The sequence below is a fragment of the Strix uralensis genome, chromosome 16 (genome assembly GCF_047716275.1).
Source record: "Strix uralensis isolate ZFMK-TIS-50842 chromosome 16, bStrUra1, whole genome shotgun sequence".
Taxonomy (NCBI): domain Eukaryota; kingdom Metazoa; phylum Chordata; class Aves; order Strigiformes; family Strigidae; genus Strix; species Strix uralensis.
Window position 1 is genome coordinate 2,163,146 of NC_133987.1, and position 18,662 is coordinate 2,181,807.

General features: G+C 45.3%; 1 protein-coding gene across 4 annotated transcripts; it reads right to left on the bottom strand.

Moving 5' to 3' along the window:
* Positions 1-10,839: 10,839 nt before the first annotated feature.
* On the bottom strand, positions 10,840-18,412 carry C16H8orf33 (chromosome 16 C8orf33 homolog). 4 transcript variants are annotated; one of them, XM_074886142.1, is made up of 7 exons: positions 18,273-18,412; positions 17,447-17,537; positions 15,468-15,608; positions 14,558-15,285; positions 13,008-13,095; positions 12,745-12,891; positions 10,840-12,608 (listed from the first exon to the last, which is right to left on the bottom strand). In XM_074886142.1, exons 1-7 carry the CDS (start codon positions 18,279-18,281, stop codon positions 12,412-12,414), a joined length of 1,401 nt encoding a protein of 466 aa, XP_074742243.1. In that variant the 5' UTR covers positions 18,282-18,412; the 3' UTR covers positions 10,840-12,411. The 4 variants fall into 4 exon arrangements, with proteins under 4 accessions (XP_074742243.1, XP_074742242.1, XP_074742240.1 ...); XM_074886141.1 differs by having other exon boundaries at positions 13,008-13,098; positions 15,468-15,605; positions 18,273-18,411; XM_074886139.1 differs by having other exon boundaries at positions 13,008-13,098; positions 18,273-18,411.
* Between the last annotated feature and the right edge of the window lie 250 nt (positions 18,413-18,662).

Consider the following 18,662-nt stretch of genomic DNA (forward strand, 5'->3'; position numbering starts at 1 on the left):
TGAAGACTATCTACTGTCCACGTACAATTTCCTGAAATGTTCAGGCACGTGCTCAGGTGTGTTTTCAGGCAGGACTGGCTTTGAGAAAGACTCCTTCAGAACTAAGGGTCTGCCTGAACAGCCTGAAGCAAATGTGTTAATACAGCTTAATGAAGTTCACATCAGGGTAATTTCAGCCAACGTGCTCTGGACTGCCATTGTAGAAAGCTCACTGATAAGGAGGAATTCATCAAGCTGCAACAGCTCATCACCTTATGATAATGTAAACATGTTCACACACAAAGGAGAAATGACAAAACTCCACTATTTCCTTCTGTAATCAGTGACAAGGACATTAGCTTTTGTAACTCTTTCCTTCAAGAGATTTCTCTTTGTACGATTGTCAGTTTACAGCAAAACCTCAACAAAGGACATTGAAGATCCACTACTTTACTGCTTTTAAGCCACGGAATAATGACAAGAACTACCCTGACCAAGTAATAGGCATTTTGTTTTAAGGTTAATGTATACATTTGTTAATCTCTTTGTAATTTCTTTAACTGGGATCAAATGTTCTTTCCAGAACATGAGTCTGTCCCCAAGACCCTGAACTTAATGGGAAGACTCCTACTCCTTCATTAGCCTGTGGGCTGAGTCATTTATGCAGCTATATTGGGGATTTTTGCCCCTTTCAGGAGAGTCTGTGGAGCCTAGGAAATAAGCAGAGTTCTAAAATGGTGACCTGCAAATTGCGGAGCAATCTAAAATCTACCAATTTAAAATAATTGCTAAGGAAAATGCTGAGTGGAGCACCATTCCTACAGAGCCACACCACCTCTTTCCACCACCAACTCAGATCTCTGATGCTGTGCCATAAAGAGGGAGGGGACTCATTGCCCAGCTTGGGCAATCCATCTAAACAGAAACGGTGATGCACAAAATGAGTCAGTCTCCGAGGATGCCTGTTTCTCTCCCTTGACTACAGACAGAGCCATGGTTAATTAACTCAGGGTTTAGACATCTTTTAGGTGCCTAAGTTTGGGCACAGGAATTCTCCTCCCACGTACGTCTCGAGTTAGACAAGCTAAAGGTTTAGGGTCAGACTCTTAAAAGCACTTGCAGGCATGGCACTGTTGAAGACTTCCAACTCAACTCCTTCTCAGTGGCGATGTCATGGCTTGTCAGAGCGGTTCAGGCTAGGGGCAAGCTAATGGAAGGGAGGTGGTGTATGGTTAATCACATCATTAATTGAGGTTATTTTAGGCATTTTATTTTTGATCCTACCTTCAATGCTCCAAAGCACACCTCTCTCCCAGGGCACCTCAGTTAAATGTCTGTTAGATACTGTAAATACCCCTGAGGTCACTCCTGCTCACCTTAAGAGTCTGGCAGGGATACAGCTCCAGATCCGGTAACGCTTCGAGCAGAGTACAGAGAACATGGTGATCAAAAATTCCTCTCAGTTAAACGGATTCCCATTTTTCAATGGCTGGAACGCTGCCACTGTAAAGCAGAGCTTTGAGGACAAACTGAAATGCTGAAGTGAAAACCAGTGAGGCAGCACTGGTAGGCACAGCTAGCTGAGAGGATGAAACCATGCTGATTTTGCTTATATTATATGCTTTTTTATAGTAATTTTCTTCTGCTGCTCTTATCTTGATTGTGCCTTTTGGAGACCTGTAAACCCCACCCAAGTGGTGTTTAACAAGCAGGGTCAAAGACAGAAGCACTGAAAGGATCCCCAGATTTGACATGGCAGATATGACACAGATGCTATGACCTTCCTAACCATAGCTGTGAGAGAGTAAGCAGGTAGTGACAACGGTGGCAATGAGCAGGTGGCAAAACTTTAGTCTAAAGCTCAGCACAAGCTCAGTTGCAGCAGATGTGGTACCTGCTCTCACCAACACTGCCTAATTTAAACAGCTGGGAAAGGAAACACCAGAAGCTGGCAAGACTCTTCCAATGAACTCTTCCTCATTAGTTTTCCCCAAAATAACATCAACTCTTTCTACTCTTTTTCCCAAAGAACCAAATATCTTCTTGGGTTGATATGCCCTCTTTCTCTTTCTTCATCTTGACTCACCCAGCTCTATGAGCAAGTGCCACATGATTAAAAATGCCTCAGCATGGTGGTGATCCCAAATGGATAACATATGCAATACAGTCAGCTTATGAATAACCCGAAGGCTGAAATGTCCTCAGATAAATAAAAGCCGGGGCAGAGCTCTTGGAAACTTCAAGCAGGGACAGTCTTCTGAGAGCAAAGGTCCACAAAGGACTGTAAATATCTATCCTTTGCCATTCTAATATTCCTACTAATTTGTCACCTTATACCCTTCTTTTTATCCCCTTTAACCTGTATCTTACACTCGCTACTAAAATGGGAAATCAATTCAACAAGCCTAAAAAGGGGAATGTGTACAGACTGACAATGTTGACTCACTCTCTGAACATTATTCTATCAACTCCTGGACAGCATGTCCACAAAACAACTCCTACATGCTGTCTAACAAAGCAAAATGATTAAATTCATGTTCTTCTCCTCTTGCTCCTCTTCACTCTGTATCAATCCTTCTCTCCTAATATATGGGGTGGATCCACACGCACATCTACATTGCTGAGTGCTGGCTCACATTACAAACTGCTGGGACATGCTGGGTTCTTACAGAGCTTGTGGATCACATGAAGACTATGCCACAATTAACTGTTCAGCCAACTGGAAGTTAAATCTTGCAAGTAAAAAAACCCCTAATCTTCTAGACTCCAAATATAGCTGTTACTTAACTGTCACCAGCTGTTGAGGTAAGGAAAGTGATTCAAGGAGAAGGAAATTCTGTACCTGCAAATAAATGCTTGTTACTGACGACAGGCTTGAAACCTATTGAACCTCTGATCATCTTGCTGGAACATCCTGGGCTTCCTGACCAGCAAGGAAAAGCGAGGCAGAACTGTGTCCTCACATTAAGAGAGAAACTTAGAAGTTCACCGTATTTCATGTGCTGCTTGGAATATACCTGATTAAAAGTCAAGGCTGAAGCACAAATTGAAACTTCCATTTTCAGATAGACATCCTGATATCTGCCTAAGTTACTTCTCTGGTGTTACAGGGTGTGCTAGGGAGTGAAGAGATTGGGAAATACCTAGATGCAATACAGAGATGGAGGACCTGGGTGGAAGCAGAGACTTCAAAAGAAACAGTGTTTTGTTTTTCTTGCCCAAATGCTCAATTTTTTCTTGGAGGACATCCAAGTATCTAGATAGAGATACTAAAAATCTGACTGGACGTAGTCCTTCCTGGGCCATCTGCTCTAGCTGACTGTGCTTTGAGCAGAGGGGCTGGACTAGCTGAGCAGCAGATATCTCTTCCAACCTCATCCACTCTGTGGTTCTACAATGGACGGTATAGATCTGAAACACAGATGTGACAGACAGATCATCTTTTCTGAGAACAAATGATATAACCGGGAAAAAAACCCCAAAACAACAGAGAAGCTTGCAGGCACATGAGCTCCACAGGTGTAATGACAGATATCCTCTCTGCCTACAAACCTCTACGCTTGAAAAGTCACAGCTGCAACACAGACTTAAAAAGCAGCATGATGGCAGGTCTTCAGAGGGTTACAGAAACATGCCCTAACAGTATTATCTCAGGTAATGTCATTTAAGGTGTCTGTCACTGCAGCTTGAGATCCACAAAGACATTTAATCACGTGACTGCGTTAGCCATCTATGTGGTTTTCAGGGCCCGTGATGGGCTGAAGCAGCAGACTGAATCAGATGACGGACTGAAGGAGCAGAGCTTTTGCAGCATAGTTAAAACCACCCAAAATCCATGATGGATGCACTGCCACTCTTGCCAGACCTGAAGAAGTGAGGATGCCCAGTACTACACCACAGAAGTCAACCTTGTGTGGATGAATAATAACTATTTTCCCTTGCAGCTCTGCCTATTCGTGCCATGCTCACATGAACCGTGGCTGTATTAGCACTGATGTGTCATCACAAGAGCTTCCATGGGTACGACTCCAAGATATTCAGGTTAAGGACAGCACTGGAGATTACTGACTACGGGAATCACTGTCAGCAGAAGCACTGGTTTTGCTGAACCCTGACCCGTGTTGAACACATCATACACAAACACAGGTCCATCAGAGTCAGGCAAGTTACCATGAATGTACCCAGCGGGTATCTCACACACCACTGACGACAGACATCTCCACATGCTCCTTCTGAACTCAAATTCTCGCTGTCACAGGGCACGCACCAGTACTCAGCCAAGCCCCTTTGGAAACAGCTCTCAACTCACCATCAGCTGGGGCCTTGCCCTGGCTTTTCCTGCACTGCCTGGCTCAAAGCTGGCACTGTGGGTTTTCTAAATCCATGGCTATGTAAAGACTTCCAACGTCTGCCTTGTCCTAACAGGCACATGTGCTCTACCACCCGTGGTACGTACCGCAGCCTGGCTGGCAATCTATTTTTCCAGCGTGTAGGAGGTGCACACCTCTCTGCCATCTGCCACCATTCATTTTTCATTGCTTCTGAAAACAACCTGAAAATAACCCTGCTCTAAGTTTAATGAAGCAGGAAACCCTCTGAGTACATTTTTCCCCAAATAATCTGCTTACTGCTCTGTCACACCTACTGCCTTTACCCTCCTGAACTTCTGAATCCATTCATTTGCTCCTGTTTGGCTGTAATGAGTGGACTGCTCAGTTTCCATGAGAACAGGAAGTCAGTGGGAAATGAGGGGAAATCTAGAAATTACTTTTAGATAATTTAATAATTTAATGTGTAGCAACAAATTGAAATCCATAAGGAAATATGGATTCTACCCTACGAGGCAAGGGCTTAGATAAGTGCAGTTAATGACAAGAAAAGCCCTACCTCCTCCTAAATATCTGTTTTCAAGACAAAACAGCTTCCTCCAGTGGAAAAATAGGATAATCAAAGGTGTCTACATTGATAACTGACCAACTATGGCCAAAGTCCATTTAATAAGTCCAATGCCCCCTGAGAAATCTGCAACTAGTATTGCCTCTTGCCAATACTATCACATTACTCTGAATTTCCACAGATACTGCTCCTGAATGTCCTTGCCCAGGGCTCCAGCTTGGTGGTGTTTGCTCTTTCTCCATCCATAACAGCTTTTAGATCACTCATCTGTGGCACAGTAGTGCCAGCAGAGCTGCAGGCTTTTTCAGAACTGGGCAGGAAAAGCAAGCAGAGATGCTGGATGTGGCTGGTTGAGAAGACTGGCACACTTACTGAAGAAGCTTTTGCTGCAAGCCATCCTACCTCTGCTAGACAATGTTGGGGATTTAATTTTCCAGAGATCCTAACTTGGCACATCCAAACAACCCACATTCATTCTGAAAGAGAGACAAATTCTCAGAAGAAGGGAGAGAACGTTACCCCCTCCCTGAACATGAACAAGCATCCCTGTCCTTCCTTGACCTGGGAGAGACCCAAAAGCCTTTGTACGTACCCACATGATGTCATATTTGTGGATGGCACCTAAATCACGTTATGAGCTGGCTGCATCTCTGTCATGCCATACACCCATGTAACCATGCTCAAATACAGCTCCTGAAACTATCCCAACATTTAGCCTTTGCCTGAGCAATAAACAAACCCCGCTCCTCCCAGCAGTTTTGGCACTAATACTATTCCATGCAAAGTTGAAGTTTCCCGTTTCACTTCACTGGACAACTTATTGACAAGTGCTTTTTTAGGTTTGTTTAGGTGATGACTTCTTTCTCACTGCTCCCAAAACACAAAATGAGGTAAAACAAAGGATTATGTCGCTACTTTGCTTCTGCATGATTCCTGTTTATTTCATATGTCAAATGAACTTATATTAAAGTTTTCAACTGTCCAGAGGAGGATCATCTGCTGCATCAAGTCTGTGAAAAAAGTGTACTCCCTTTTTCTAAGCAAGTGAATGTTCCCTGTAGCTAATTAGCATTATATTAAACTGTAAGAAAATAGTGACCACAGCACCTTTTCTCCCCAATCAGCATTCTGCAGTTATCTTTAACCATACTAGAAAAATAAGCTAACACTGTTATTTTGCAACATGATCCATTTCCATAATGAAAAATCATTGCTATTTTATGATCTGTGACAGGTCTAATAAACTAGCACCTTCTTCAGTAAATGAAACATGCCAGTAAGTAAATAACCACTTGAATTACTCTTTCTGCCCATGTACTCTGCACAACATTCTCACGTTTTGTATATTTGCCCCTCTGCCTTCAACGGGACATACTGATTCCCCCAGGTAGCTCAGGCAGCTCCTGAAGACTTAAGAAGTTATAATGTCCTGGCTCACTGAAATGGCTGTTTACAGCAGTGCCTTCATTGCTAAGAAATCTGTCTCTTAATTCTTCGGCAGGGCGCAGTTATTGACATCAAGGTCTGGCTCTCCCCTCTAAGGTGAAGGTTTCGTACTGGAGCTCCCACCTGGACCTAGAACATGCTCAGTGGCAGAGCGAGGCATTGGCACTGCACGATACGTGTCTCAAGAATGAAGAATATAAACAGCTGCTAGCATAAAGTAACACAGCCTCGCATAGCTGCCATGAACCTCTGTCATCTCAAGGGCAAAATCTGATGTATTGCAATGAGGATAACGATAAAAATATAAAGGCATGCATCTTGTTTCATCACCTAAAAAAGGGCCTTGGCCAAGGCAAAGAAAATTTTGCAGGTTGCCAATAGCGACTTTCATGTTTACGGAGTACATTATGCATGATCATCACGCACAGCAGAAGAATTACAGAAGTATTTTCCATGGCTTGATACCATGCATTCACCACTAGATAGGTGTCTGCTGAGCTCCTGTACCCTACCGGGCCAGATCCTTAGCTGGGCAAACTGGCAAAACCCTGCTGTATGTGGGGAAAGTGGGAGATTTATAACAGCTGAAGAGCTGCACAATAATTTCTTGAGGTAAGAAATGATACCTGTTTCTATTAATATAGGAAGGAATAATTTACATATAGATACACACACATGCACATTGACGTCTTACACATGTAACGTACATACAACTCGTGTCACATAAAGCTGCCTCTGAATGACTACTTAATGTTGAAATGCACAGTGCAAAAATAGGAATGTATTATACTTCAGAATAGCAAGACTTCACCCCCACCTCTTCCCCATTCAAGTTCATGGACTATGCACATCAACAGGATTCACTACCTCAGCCAGGAGCTCTAAGTCTGGTTGAAAGTCTTTATAAGCCTCATACCTGAACCCTTGTGTTTCTTGACAGATACTGAGAGTGTGCTGCCTCCTTTCCTGAATGCTTCTTAGTTTCAGACATAACATCAGCACTTCTGTGATGGTGATGGTGGGACTTCTGATCATGGTGGCCATCCCTTTTCCTAGCTTCTGTGTCAAACAAGACATGGGTTAGCCTCTCCAGATAGTGCTCCAGCTCTTCCTGGGTGTGCTCCAGTTGCTTGCCAACATTACTGGGGAAAAAGGAAGAGGATGGTGGGGGCATTTTGCTTTCCCTGTCTTTCTTAGCCTCTTCCACATGCGGGTTATGCCTCATTAGAAGAAGCACTATGATAAGCAAGAACAGGCAGAGATACACAACCCAGACTTCTTCCATCTTGGTGGCGAGATACCAAGGACCTGGTAGCGCCTGTTGATGTATTCAAAGGGAAGAAGACAGGTGGACCAAGTAAAGTAGGTGGTCAACGCTTCCCAGCTGTCAGCATCCACAGGAAGGACTGGTGCCAGTAATCAAAGCACTGCGGTAGCTGATGTAAAAATTCGATTTTCTAAAGCAGTGTGGCTCACAAACCTTCCTGCAGTTCTAAATATGAAAGCAGCACAGTGAGCAGCAAAAAAATTTAAGCAAAGAAAATAAAACAACTTCGTCCTTAGAGTAAAATAACTTCAGCAGAAAGATACAAGATCATCTGTCACAGCTCCATATGATCTTAAAATAGCAGTATCTCTTCTCTTTTTCTGTTAAGGAACTGCAGATTCAATGCTTATGGCTCTTCAAATAACTTTCCTTCTCTTACAGCGTTTGAATTGTCTTGCTTGAAGTGGTAAACTTTTCTTCTTTCTAATTCAAAGAAAAGATAAATTAGGATTGAGATTTTCTTCCCCAAAGGAACGTACTAAAATATTTTATCCTGTAGGGGTCATTAGATGCTGAGTCTGCAGTCTACCTACAGCACTCTTAAAAAAAAAGTGGCAGAAGGCAATGTTAGTCACCTGAGTTACAGATTCAGCAGGAGCAAATTGTTGGCTTCCTACTGTCTTTGCTGGTCTTGGGAAAGGATGTCCTTGTAGAAGCAGCTGCCGGGACTCAGGAGATAATTTCAGCTGAACTTTGTGGGGATCCCTTGGAGATCCTTTGTAGGCTGTTCCTCAGTGACTCTGCCCCCTGATTACTCAGAGCAGAAGATGGGCAGCCCAGGGACCAATAAATGCGTTTCCACTGACCAAGCCCAAGGGAAGGGCTTGGAAGAACTTACCAATTAGTGTCCAGCATCTGGGTTAACAGCCAAAATGCAAGCAGGGACAAGCAGCCATCAGGACAGGGCCAGTCTGCGAGGGGGGAGGCTGGCCATTGCCTGCTCTCCGGAGGCAGGGTCTGTCTGGAATGGGATTGCATTTCCTAACCTTTGCTCGGGGGATCTTTTTACAGATGAGGGTGCCAAGCCTAAAAGGAGCAGAGATCAAACCCGGATTTCGGCTGCCTCTGTGTGGAAATATTCTTGGGATCACCCTGCCACAGAAACAACTCTCAAATTCTTCACTTTGTTCCCAAAAGTGAGATCTGTTTTGCTACGGTGAACGGTCTGAGAAAAGTTCTAGAGTTCCTTCATCCTATTACCCACCTTAGAAGTTGAGCCTCAGCTTTTACTTTTTCAGAACCAATGCTATTAAGCAAGTTCTGCTCTAGAGGCACTATTGTACTTCGCACTCCCTTTTTGCCTTGTCTTTAACTCACTCCTGAGGTCACAACCATGCTGGAAGATCTTGTAAGCAGTTTGCTGCCTGCAAGCCCGGGCCCGGCACTGCTCCACTACCTTTAGGTGGTCAGTCACTGAAGAGATACTGCGAATCCAGCCACCCCTTTTGCACTGATCTCAAATGCACGGCACGAAGCTGAGAAGAGGATGCAGAAAGAGAAAGGCAGGTCAGAACTGAGCTCAATTTTCTACAAACCGAGCTACATTTCCTTAATGCAAGAACACTGGGACAGAGAACTCCAAGCAGATGAGAACATCTCCTTTCTTCCTCACTGCTGTACATCATTAATGCCTTCAGGCATGGACCATACTTCCAGCCACATGTATTACAATAACTAGTAGAGCAAGGCCCTGACCCAAACTTGTCACTGCTGTAAGAATGACAGCAGGGTCACTGAAACCCTGAACAGCATTGAAATCCTAAAGAAAGAAATGCTAAAAGGGGAAAACAATTTTTTAAAAAAATGTCATTAAGGCTGTAATGTGGCTCCTATAAAGGGCAACAGACTGATGGAGCAGTGACAACATTTCCTAACTTGTAACAATGTTGCTTGTTTCCTTTTGAACAAATCATAATGCAGCAGAGATGCTCCAAATTTTGGAAAGCTTAAGAGTGAAGTTACTGCTGTAATTTCAAATGCAAAATAGTAGAGTTGCATCTTCAAGACCCGATCATTAATGAAATAACTTGAGCACATCTGTCAAAAATGCAGGAGGTGTCACCTTGACTATGAAAACACAGAGTGGACATGGAAAGACAAAATGTCTTGTGCAAGATCACACAGCCAGCTCGGGGAACTGACCCAGACAACTCTGGTCCTGCATTCAACTCCACAGGTCAAACATGACACTCCGGGCACTGATGAACATTTGCCTTCTGAGACCTCCAATAATCATAGAGTCATAGAATCACAGAATCATTCAGGTTGGAAAAGACCCTTGGGATCATCGAGTCCAACCCTCAGCCCTACACGACAAAGTTCTCCCCTACACCACATCCCCCAACAGCTCATCTAAACGACCCTTAAACACACCCAGGGATGGTGACTCCACCCCCTCCCTGGGCAGCCTATTCCACTCTCTGACCACTCTTTCTCTGAAACATTTTTCCCTCCTGTCCAGTCTGAACCTCCCCTGTTGCAGTTTAAAGCCGTTCCCTCTTGTTCTGTCACTAATTCCCTGTGAGAAGAGACCAGCACCAACCTCTCTACAATGTCCTTTCAGGGAGCTGTAGTGATGAGGTCTCCCCTCAGCCTTCTCCTCCTCACACTGAACAGTCCCAGCTCCTTCAATCTCTCCTCACAGGATTTATTCTCCAGGCCCTTCCCCAGCCTCGTTGCCCTCCTCTGCCCTCGCTCCAGCACCTCGAGATCTCTCTCGTACTGAGGTGCCCAAAACTGGACACAACACTCCAGGTGTGGCCTCAGCAGTGCAGAGCACAGGGGGACTGTCACCTCCCTGCTTCTGCTGGTAATGAAGCACTGTGAAAGGAATATGGGCTGGCTTTGCAGGTCAGCATTACGTGAAGACCTCTGAAAAAACACAGGAGCCATTCACATATTAGAATGCATTTTTCTCTGACCTCTTTAGAGATAAACTGTCTGGATTAGGTTACAGCAAACATCCACCTCACTGGTATTTTTATTCTAATTGTGAATGCCTAACAAATAGTATAAACACGAGACTTGTAAGAATGCTTCCCAGAATACTCCTGCAGCCTCCCTCAGCACAGAATTTTATAATGCTTTAGCAACTCTAGCTTTACCTGAAACAAGACAAGTTAAAAAAATAACTATTTCCCAGACATACTCTGCATAACCAGCTAGGAAAGAAAACAGCTGTAGTTCCAAGGTCACGTACAAGATGCTCTTTAATCTTAGTAAATGAAATGAAAACACTAGAAGTTTGACAATGACACAGCTTTTGAGTGTTTAATATAAAATCCTGGAAATCCAAGAAATACTTATAGCATTGTTCCATACAGTAAAAGTAACAGCAGTGCTCCTTGGCAAGTAAAACAACAATCTGCTAACCTACTGATTTTCAGTCTTAACCTGCTGATTTCCAGAAGACTTACAGTCTTCTCTGCGTATTTCTCCTCATCAGATATGTTACCCATGTTTCGTTTCTCCTTATGCCTAGACAGGCATTAAAATATTTAAAAATAAATATCCTTGCAGATGCATCAGAGGTTAGTAATAATTTTTTTTGTAGCAAACACCAGGTTTTTTGAAGTATTTCTCATCAAATGTTTTCCACCATCTCTTCAGCTGCTCTCAGTACACCCTGGAATCTGCCTACACTCCCATTTCTCACTTCTCAGACAGGATGACTTGACTATAAAAAGGAAGGAAAGCACTGCACCCTACGGACACCCGATACCATGTTTCCTTTTAAAGGACTTCTGTTCCTTCAGCTTTTTTAGGCTTAGTGGGGAAGATTTTCTGCATGAACACAGGAGATGGGTTCAGTGGCTGAAGCAGTATCGAAGCACTGGAGACACATTCAGTGTTCAGAAAGCAAACATTCAATACAAATCAAACGCAAGAGAGTCTCTGGGCTCTCACGGTTCATTTACTGCCACCCAGGGTTTGGCATGCAGCTGATTTATCCCCTGAGCCACTGGTGGTTGTAACTGGGCTGCTTATAAAGTAAACTTCCTTTTTCACGAACTGATTGTACATCCTTCCTAGCTGGCCAGAACTTGGCTTCAGCCACAAAAATCTTTCCCTGTCTGGAAACTGTCCTTACATCCCTAGGCTAGATTAAATCAGCATTTGCAGTCCTCATCTAAGTTCATACCTGTCAGATGAAGAGATGAATGAACAAGGACGGTTCTCACTCGTTTTCCTCCAAGATCCTGAACTCATACTTTCTAGATGGCAGCGATGACACACACACTCCAGTGCTCTCTGGATACCAGAATATGCATCCACACAGACTCATACGGTGTGGAAGCATTCAACTATCCATTATGCTTACACTGCTGCATCTTCACATAAGCTGGATCTTCACTACAGATCATTCCCTTCTGTATGCATCGCTGCCTCATCTGCTACAAAAGGTCTGCTCTATTTAAAAGCAATAGGAGAACGGGAAAATCTCCCAGTATAAGACAGACTCTTAGGTTAATGTCAGTTCTGGAAGGATCTGGTTTTCCTTCTATAGACTCTGTGCTGATCTTTTGCAAAGGAGCCTTTCTACTGTGTGAGAACACAGCAGTACTATGCAGACTGAGTCCTGGGGTCGTACACGTAGTAAGCAGATCTGTTTTAAACCTCTACATAAGGCACTCTGAAAGAGGATCCTTTCTTTAGGAGATTCTTGTGTAACATTGTCTACTGCACAGCATCTTTCCACCATTCTTAAGTTTACAGGAGATTTGGCACAGTTTTCAGCCACAGTTTTAGTCTAAAAGACTTTCCTAGAAGAAATTAAAGAAAAACTCTTCTTGGGAAGTTGTGCACTTGAATAAGCCTGTGTTAAGTGTCCTGGGTGGCTCTGAAGGGGATCCTGCTGAACCTTGGCTTTGCCTGCAAGCTCCTGAGCGCTTCCGGATGAACTGGCAGTTCTTGTTGCGGATGTTTTTCTTCACTTCCACGATCCTGGCAGATTTTGCAGCTTAAAGAGGGGAGAAAAGAGCAGTAAGAGATGTTCAGTCATCTCATATAGTGAGGTGCCACTCTGCAAAGCAATACGGAGGGCAGGAGCGAAGCCTTTTCTTCTTCTCTTCCCCCACCATGCAAAGTTCTCCTACCTGCTTCCATGAGCTTCAGCTCTTTGCACCATTCCTCCTCCATCTTCTTCCTGTAGTCTCCAAACATGGCTCTCATGAGCTGACGCTTCTTCACCAGGGGAGCCTTGTCACTGCGCAGTGTTTTGATTGCACGGAGAGCCTCCTCAGCTGGAGCAGCACGAAGGAGAAACAACACACAATTTAAAGACTCCCCACTGGCTCTGCTCCTGCATGCCTGCCAACCCTTCCCACAGGGGAGATCTCTCATTTACTTGAATGCTTACCCTGCTTTGGAGTGGGTTTCTGTGTCTTCAGGCCCAGTTCCAGCTGTTCCACACACCAGTCCACCTCTTTCCACAGCTGGTCATCTGACTGCTATGCAACATGGACCAGAGTGAGCATGAGGAAACAAGTCATTGAAAAATTAGAGCAGCAGCTGCTACACAGGAAAAAAGGTATCTGCATAAAGTCAGGACTATTCCAAACTTCATGTTCTGGTGATCACTCTATAGACTTCAGTCTATAGCGTTTCTCACTGGATAAACTTAAAGCACTGGACAAATATTTAGTTGCAACTCACTGCCTCTATTTGATGGATTTAATATTTGGCTGCCATTCAGATTATGCTGTTTTCTGGAAAGCTGTCCAGGGCCTTTCCTCTGAAAGAAGCTGTCAAATCAAGTTACAGATGGGAGGGATAAGCATTAACAGCAAAAAACCTCTACCCCCAAACCTGTCCAAGATCAAAAAGCAAACAATGGACAAAATCAGAAGCCGAGTCTTGGTGTCTCAGCTCCTGTGTGCCTGCACAACCAGAAGTGCATGAGGAGAGGGAAGGTGAAGCTCATGAAGATGGAAGAAGCCAAGTCCCATCGAACAAAGCCAGCTGGCTAATTGAGCAGTGGACGGAAGAGGGAAGCATGGCTGCACGCTGGGGCTGAAACAATTCTTAATGTGTAAACACAGAAGCCCTCAGGCTGTCTCCTTTTCCTTACAACAGTCTCCTTCCAACAGACTGGAAGGGCTTTACATCACCTTCAAATCTTTCTACCTTTCTGGTACTCATCAGTGCTTATTGGATGGAATGCTTCAAGAGGCAGGTGAACACTGAGTGTGACTTCCACGTAGAACATAAACAAGTTTTTCCTAATTTTGTATTTCAGTATCACTCAGCTGGCATTGTTTGTTAATAATAACTACACCAGTGCTGAAAGGAAAAATGAAATGAAGACCTGGACCTTAAACAGAACATTAAAAAACCTCAAGGTGTGCCTTAATGGTGTGTTTACACATAATTTGCAACTTCAGTCGATTTCTGGGTCATGCCTTACAGTGGGAACCTTCTCAGAAGCATTCTTAAGCTTTGCACCAGACCCTGCCGCAGCCTCGGCTACCACAGACAGCAGCTTTGTGATCTGCATCATGTGAGCAATTCATCCTCCCCGGTAACAGGCAGACTAGGGGTACAGTGCCTGGTTCAGCACTCACATATACCAGCGTGGCACTGACTGAGGACAGTTACCTCTATTTTTTTATTTTTTTAAGAAAATGTGGCACCCAGCTTCCCAGGATTAGCTGTCACAAGTCTAAACACGAAATGTTTCAGCACAAGTCTGAAGAAGACAATGAAGGACCATTAACTTCTTTTCCACTAGTTAGGTTCCTCCATTGTCTAGCAGAGAAAGAAACAGCTGCTATAAGAAGCAGGCAGCAATCTTTGTCTTTCCAGTTTCATCTCAAGCCAGTATACTAACTGTTAAACTATGCAAAGAGGTAAAGCTTCTCTTTTGCTCAAGGGTTTATAAATTATGGGTTCCCATCAATATTTAAATACCTGAGAGGTCTCATCCTGGTGAGAAGTATCTTTATTTTGACATCTGTTAGCTTCTGCCTTTGCTTTCCTGTTGATCTCAGTTTCTTCCATCTCCTTTTTACTGACAGATGTTTTTTGTTTCTTCTTCTTTTTCTTCTTCTGTGCAGCCCCATCTGCTCTTGATTTCTCTGTCACTGTCTCATCTCCAGGAGCAGTCTCTGGTTGGGGGATCTTTAACATGACATGGCTTCTATCCTCTTTGGGTTCACTACCTGGAGTTGGAGTCAACTCAGGCTTCTGCAAGGCTGAAATCTGTGGCATACCTGCTGATTCAGTGGGCAGTGAATTTCCCAGCACTTCATGATCTGCGGTGTGCTCTATATGTTGGCTTGCTGGAACTAACTGAACCAGAGGACTGTCTTCATCTGGGATGGCAAAGTTGAAAGCAAACTTGGGTTCTTGTCCAGAGGCAGCAAAACTCAAGGCTCCATTCCAGTTCTCCTGCTCAGTGGCTTTTACATTGGTTTGTATCTGCTCAGCACCGCTGACACCAGGCACTGCTTCCAAAGCTGTGCCAGTTGCTTCTGGGTCAGTCTCCGAAAGTGCAAAATCAAATCGGAACGTGTTGTCAGATGACACGAACCACTTTGGCTTTGCCTCAGAGATTTGGTCAGATTGTTTCCCATCTACCACATCATCTGAAGTCTGCCCATTGCTTTGCTGCCCTTCCACATCACCAGGTTTCATGTCTAGAAAAGAGAAAGAATAGTGTTTCTATCAATATGCCAGTTTCCTACTACGGGGATGCCACTGCTACTGCAACTTGTAAGGCACTGCCACAGAGAAGCAAGCTAATCAAAAGCTGCAGCATAAGAAATCTACAGAAAAGAACAAAATACCACCATTCCCTGAAGGGACAGTTCAAGCCCACCTGCTTTCTCCATGCTCTTCTGATCCTCAGCCATCTTGAGATGGTAATCCCCAAACACCTGGCTCATCATTTGTCGCTTCTTCACAAAAGGAATCTCATGGGAGCGCAGGACCTTGAGAATGTGCTGTGTCTCCTCTGCTGCTCTCAAGAAAAAGACCAAGAGAGACAAGAAACAGGTTATGGTGGGCCTTACAAACCATGTTGTGGGATGCTGATGACTGGGTCTCCTCTGAACATGTTCTATGTTCATACCACCTCTAACTAATCCATGACTGGCATTCAACTGAAAGGAAACTCCAAGTGCTTCTAGAAGATGCAATAGCATGAAATGTTCTTAAAGGAAAAAAAACAACAGATCTTAAGTGCTTATTATATATGTTAGGAATCTTACACTGCAGTAAGTGCATTACTAGGGGCACAGAAGCTACACAGGGCTTATAAACCCTTCCCTCAAAGCATCTGACAAATCCAAATCCAAGAGCCTAGCTCAGTATCTCTTCTCTGGAAAACTGGAAAAAAAATCTGAGCAGTACACACACCCTGAAAAGCAGGACTCTTGCTTGACCCTCATACAAACAGGCCTGACCACAACACTAATACCAGTTCTTTGTGTCTGAGCAAATTCTCTCCTGATATGCATAGTCTTCTAGTGTTTGTCTCACACATTTCAAGCCACAAAAAAGCTTGATGTACTAGACTAGTATTTTGGATTGGGCACACACCCATCTCTCTTGGCTGCAGTGCATCTCTCTGGGACTTTCCAAATGAGGTGTATCTTGCAGATCCAACACTGATGTTGTCCCATGCTAGGAACAGTGTGTGAGTGAGGCTAAAATGCTGCCCTGGGGCTGTAGCCACCTGAAAAGTGGGATGTATCTTCACAGCACCTGGGTGTCAGGGTCCTGAGCACACATCTCCCCCATTCTTCAAGGAGTTCAGCTGGCTGCATTTGTCTGCTTGCTAGTAAGAGCTGTTACAAAGAGCGAGCTAGAAAAAGCTCCAAGGGAACCCCTCCCTCACATGGGAGTTATGTTAAGCTGAGGATCTCATGCACAGCACTGCTGCAGCCAGTACCTCATTGATCCAGACCTTGAATTCCTGGTTAGAGCCTGGATCTGGCTCATCACTGCAGACCCCTCTGGCGATCTGGATTCCAGGCAGAGTCCAGTTACCATCATCAGTACTGCTTTGCTCTCATGGGTCAGGTACTGTGCAAACAGGCCCTTTTCTGGCCAAGTCGTTGCCTCTGCTGGCCTTGTCACTGCGCTCAGCTCCTGCCTCCCTTCCAGGAGCAGCCTTCCCCTGCTGCTGCTGGACACCAGGCACCAAGCACAAGATAACGGGCGTAACGAAATGGTCTGATTCTCAAGCACGGTGTGTGGGCACGTATTAATCACTGTTACATCCTCAGGTGCACCAGCAAACACTCCTCTAGGCATCTTACAAAGGGTAGCCACACTCCTCCTCTGAATACTAGCCATCAGTAGGAGCAGGACATGTGACTTCATTTATCTACAAGTTGGGCTGACTAGATCAAAATCTGATCTTCTGAAAAGTATTTTATAGGATTTTATCTTTCATGTAATTTCTCCTTGGAACAAGAACAATGAGGAACAAGCTTCAAAAAAAATAAACCTAGTGGTGTTTAAGGGCCAGATGCACTGACACGGTATTTCCTGAAGACTGGAAAACAAAAGCATAGCTGTAGCAGAACCAAACAGCAAGCTGTTGGGAGAGGAAAATGAGAACATGAGAAAGAATACAGAGAACAGGGAGAATGAACATCACAGGAATGGAAGATAAAGCTGCTTCCTGACAGAGTGTTCTTAAAGTTCAACGCTTTATGTTGTCTTGTATTTAGAACAAATCCCATATAACACAAGAATAGGAATCAGATGGGAGAGAAGAAAGAGGTCCAGGTCTGCTAAATCAGAACTGAGGTTGGAATATGGGTTCAGACTGTGAAAGGCGCAACATACCTTGTTTTGGGGTTGGGTTGAGGCGAAGGAGGTTTCTCTCCAGCTGCGAAATGCACCACTCCAGCTCATCTTGGAACGTGCCTTGGGGAGCCTTGGACATGGGAGGGGGGAAGGCGCAATGTTTAAAAGAAACACAAATCTCTCACCTGCAAAACTGATATCAAAACTGAGTTTTCTGAAGTCCTTTACCCTTTTATGGGAGATCAGACTAGCGGGTCATAAACCCCTTCTCTGGCTTTACACTTGAGGTGTGTTGTGTAACAGCTCAATTTATACCAAAAATCAACACAGCACAGGGTGGGACACGTCCTGCAATATTCCCTATTTGGGGGGCACCAAATTCATTACAAAAATTAAGACAATAAACTGTTACTAGCAGTAAACCACCCACTCCTAGCGAGCCAGGACTTCCCACAGATTTTTTTTTTTTTCTCCTCCTCCCTTTTTAAAGGCCCCAAGTGGAAGATTTGTCATTTTTTCTGAAGCTTATTCTATGGCATAATGTCTCCACAGCAGGTAACTTCTCCCCAGCACAGCTCTGGCAATACACAGAATTTATCTTTATGCTAAACACCAGTCCTTAAGACTCTGCTGTATTTTACCCCGTCTGCCTTCTGCTGAGTAGGTGGGAAGTAAGGCTTAGAAAAAAAATGAAAAGATCTTGTCTTAGCAGAAGGAGGAGGTGAGCAGGCCCTGGGAAAGGCAGGGCCAAGGGCCTGGGAATCCTTCAACGAGAACCTGCTGGGGCTGAAGAGCCCGGGCCGGGGAGGGGGGTCTCGGGGAGGGCGCCCCAGAACGGGAGCGAGGGGCCGGGCCAAGCTCTTACCCGCTCCATGCCGCGGCCTCCGCCCGCAGACCCGCGGGTGGGCTCCCGGGCTGCCGCTCCCGGGGCCGGGCCTGGGACAAGCACAGCGGCCCGGCGCGGGGGGGGCGGGAAGGCGGGCGGGCCGCAGCCGCCGTGCACCGCCCCAACGCTTCCCCGCGCCGCGCTGCGGCCGCGTCTCCGTTCCGCCCGCGTCTCCGTTCCGCCCGCCGCCCGAGGGGGGAGCGGGGGCGCCCGCCGGTTCGCCGCTGCCGGCCGGGGCCGAGGGGCTCGGCGCAGGCCGCCACCGGGGGCGGCCCCTCCGTGCGGCCCGGGGAGGCCACCGGCACCAGCGCCGGCCCCCCGCGGCGGCTGCCCGGCCCCCCAGGGCCCGCGCCGGGCCTGCGCCGCCCG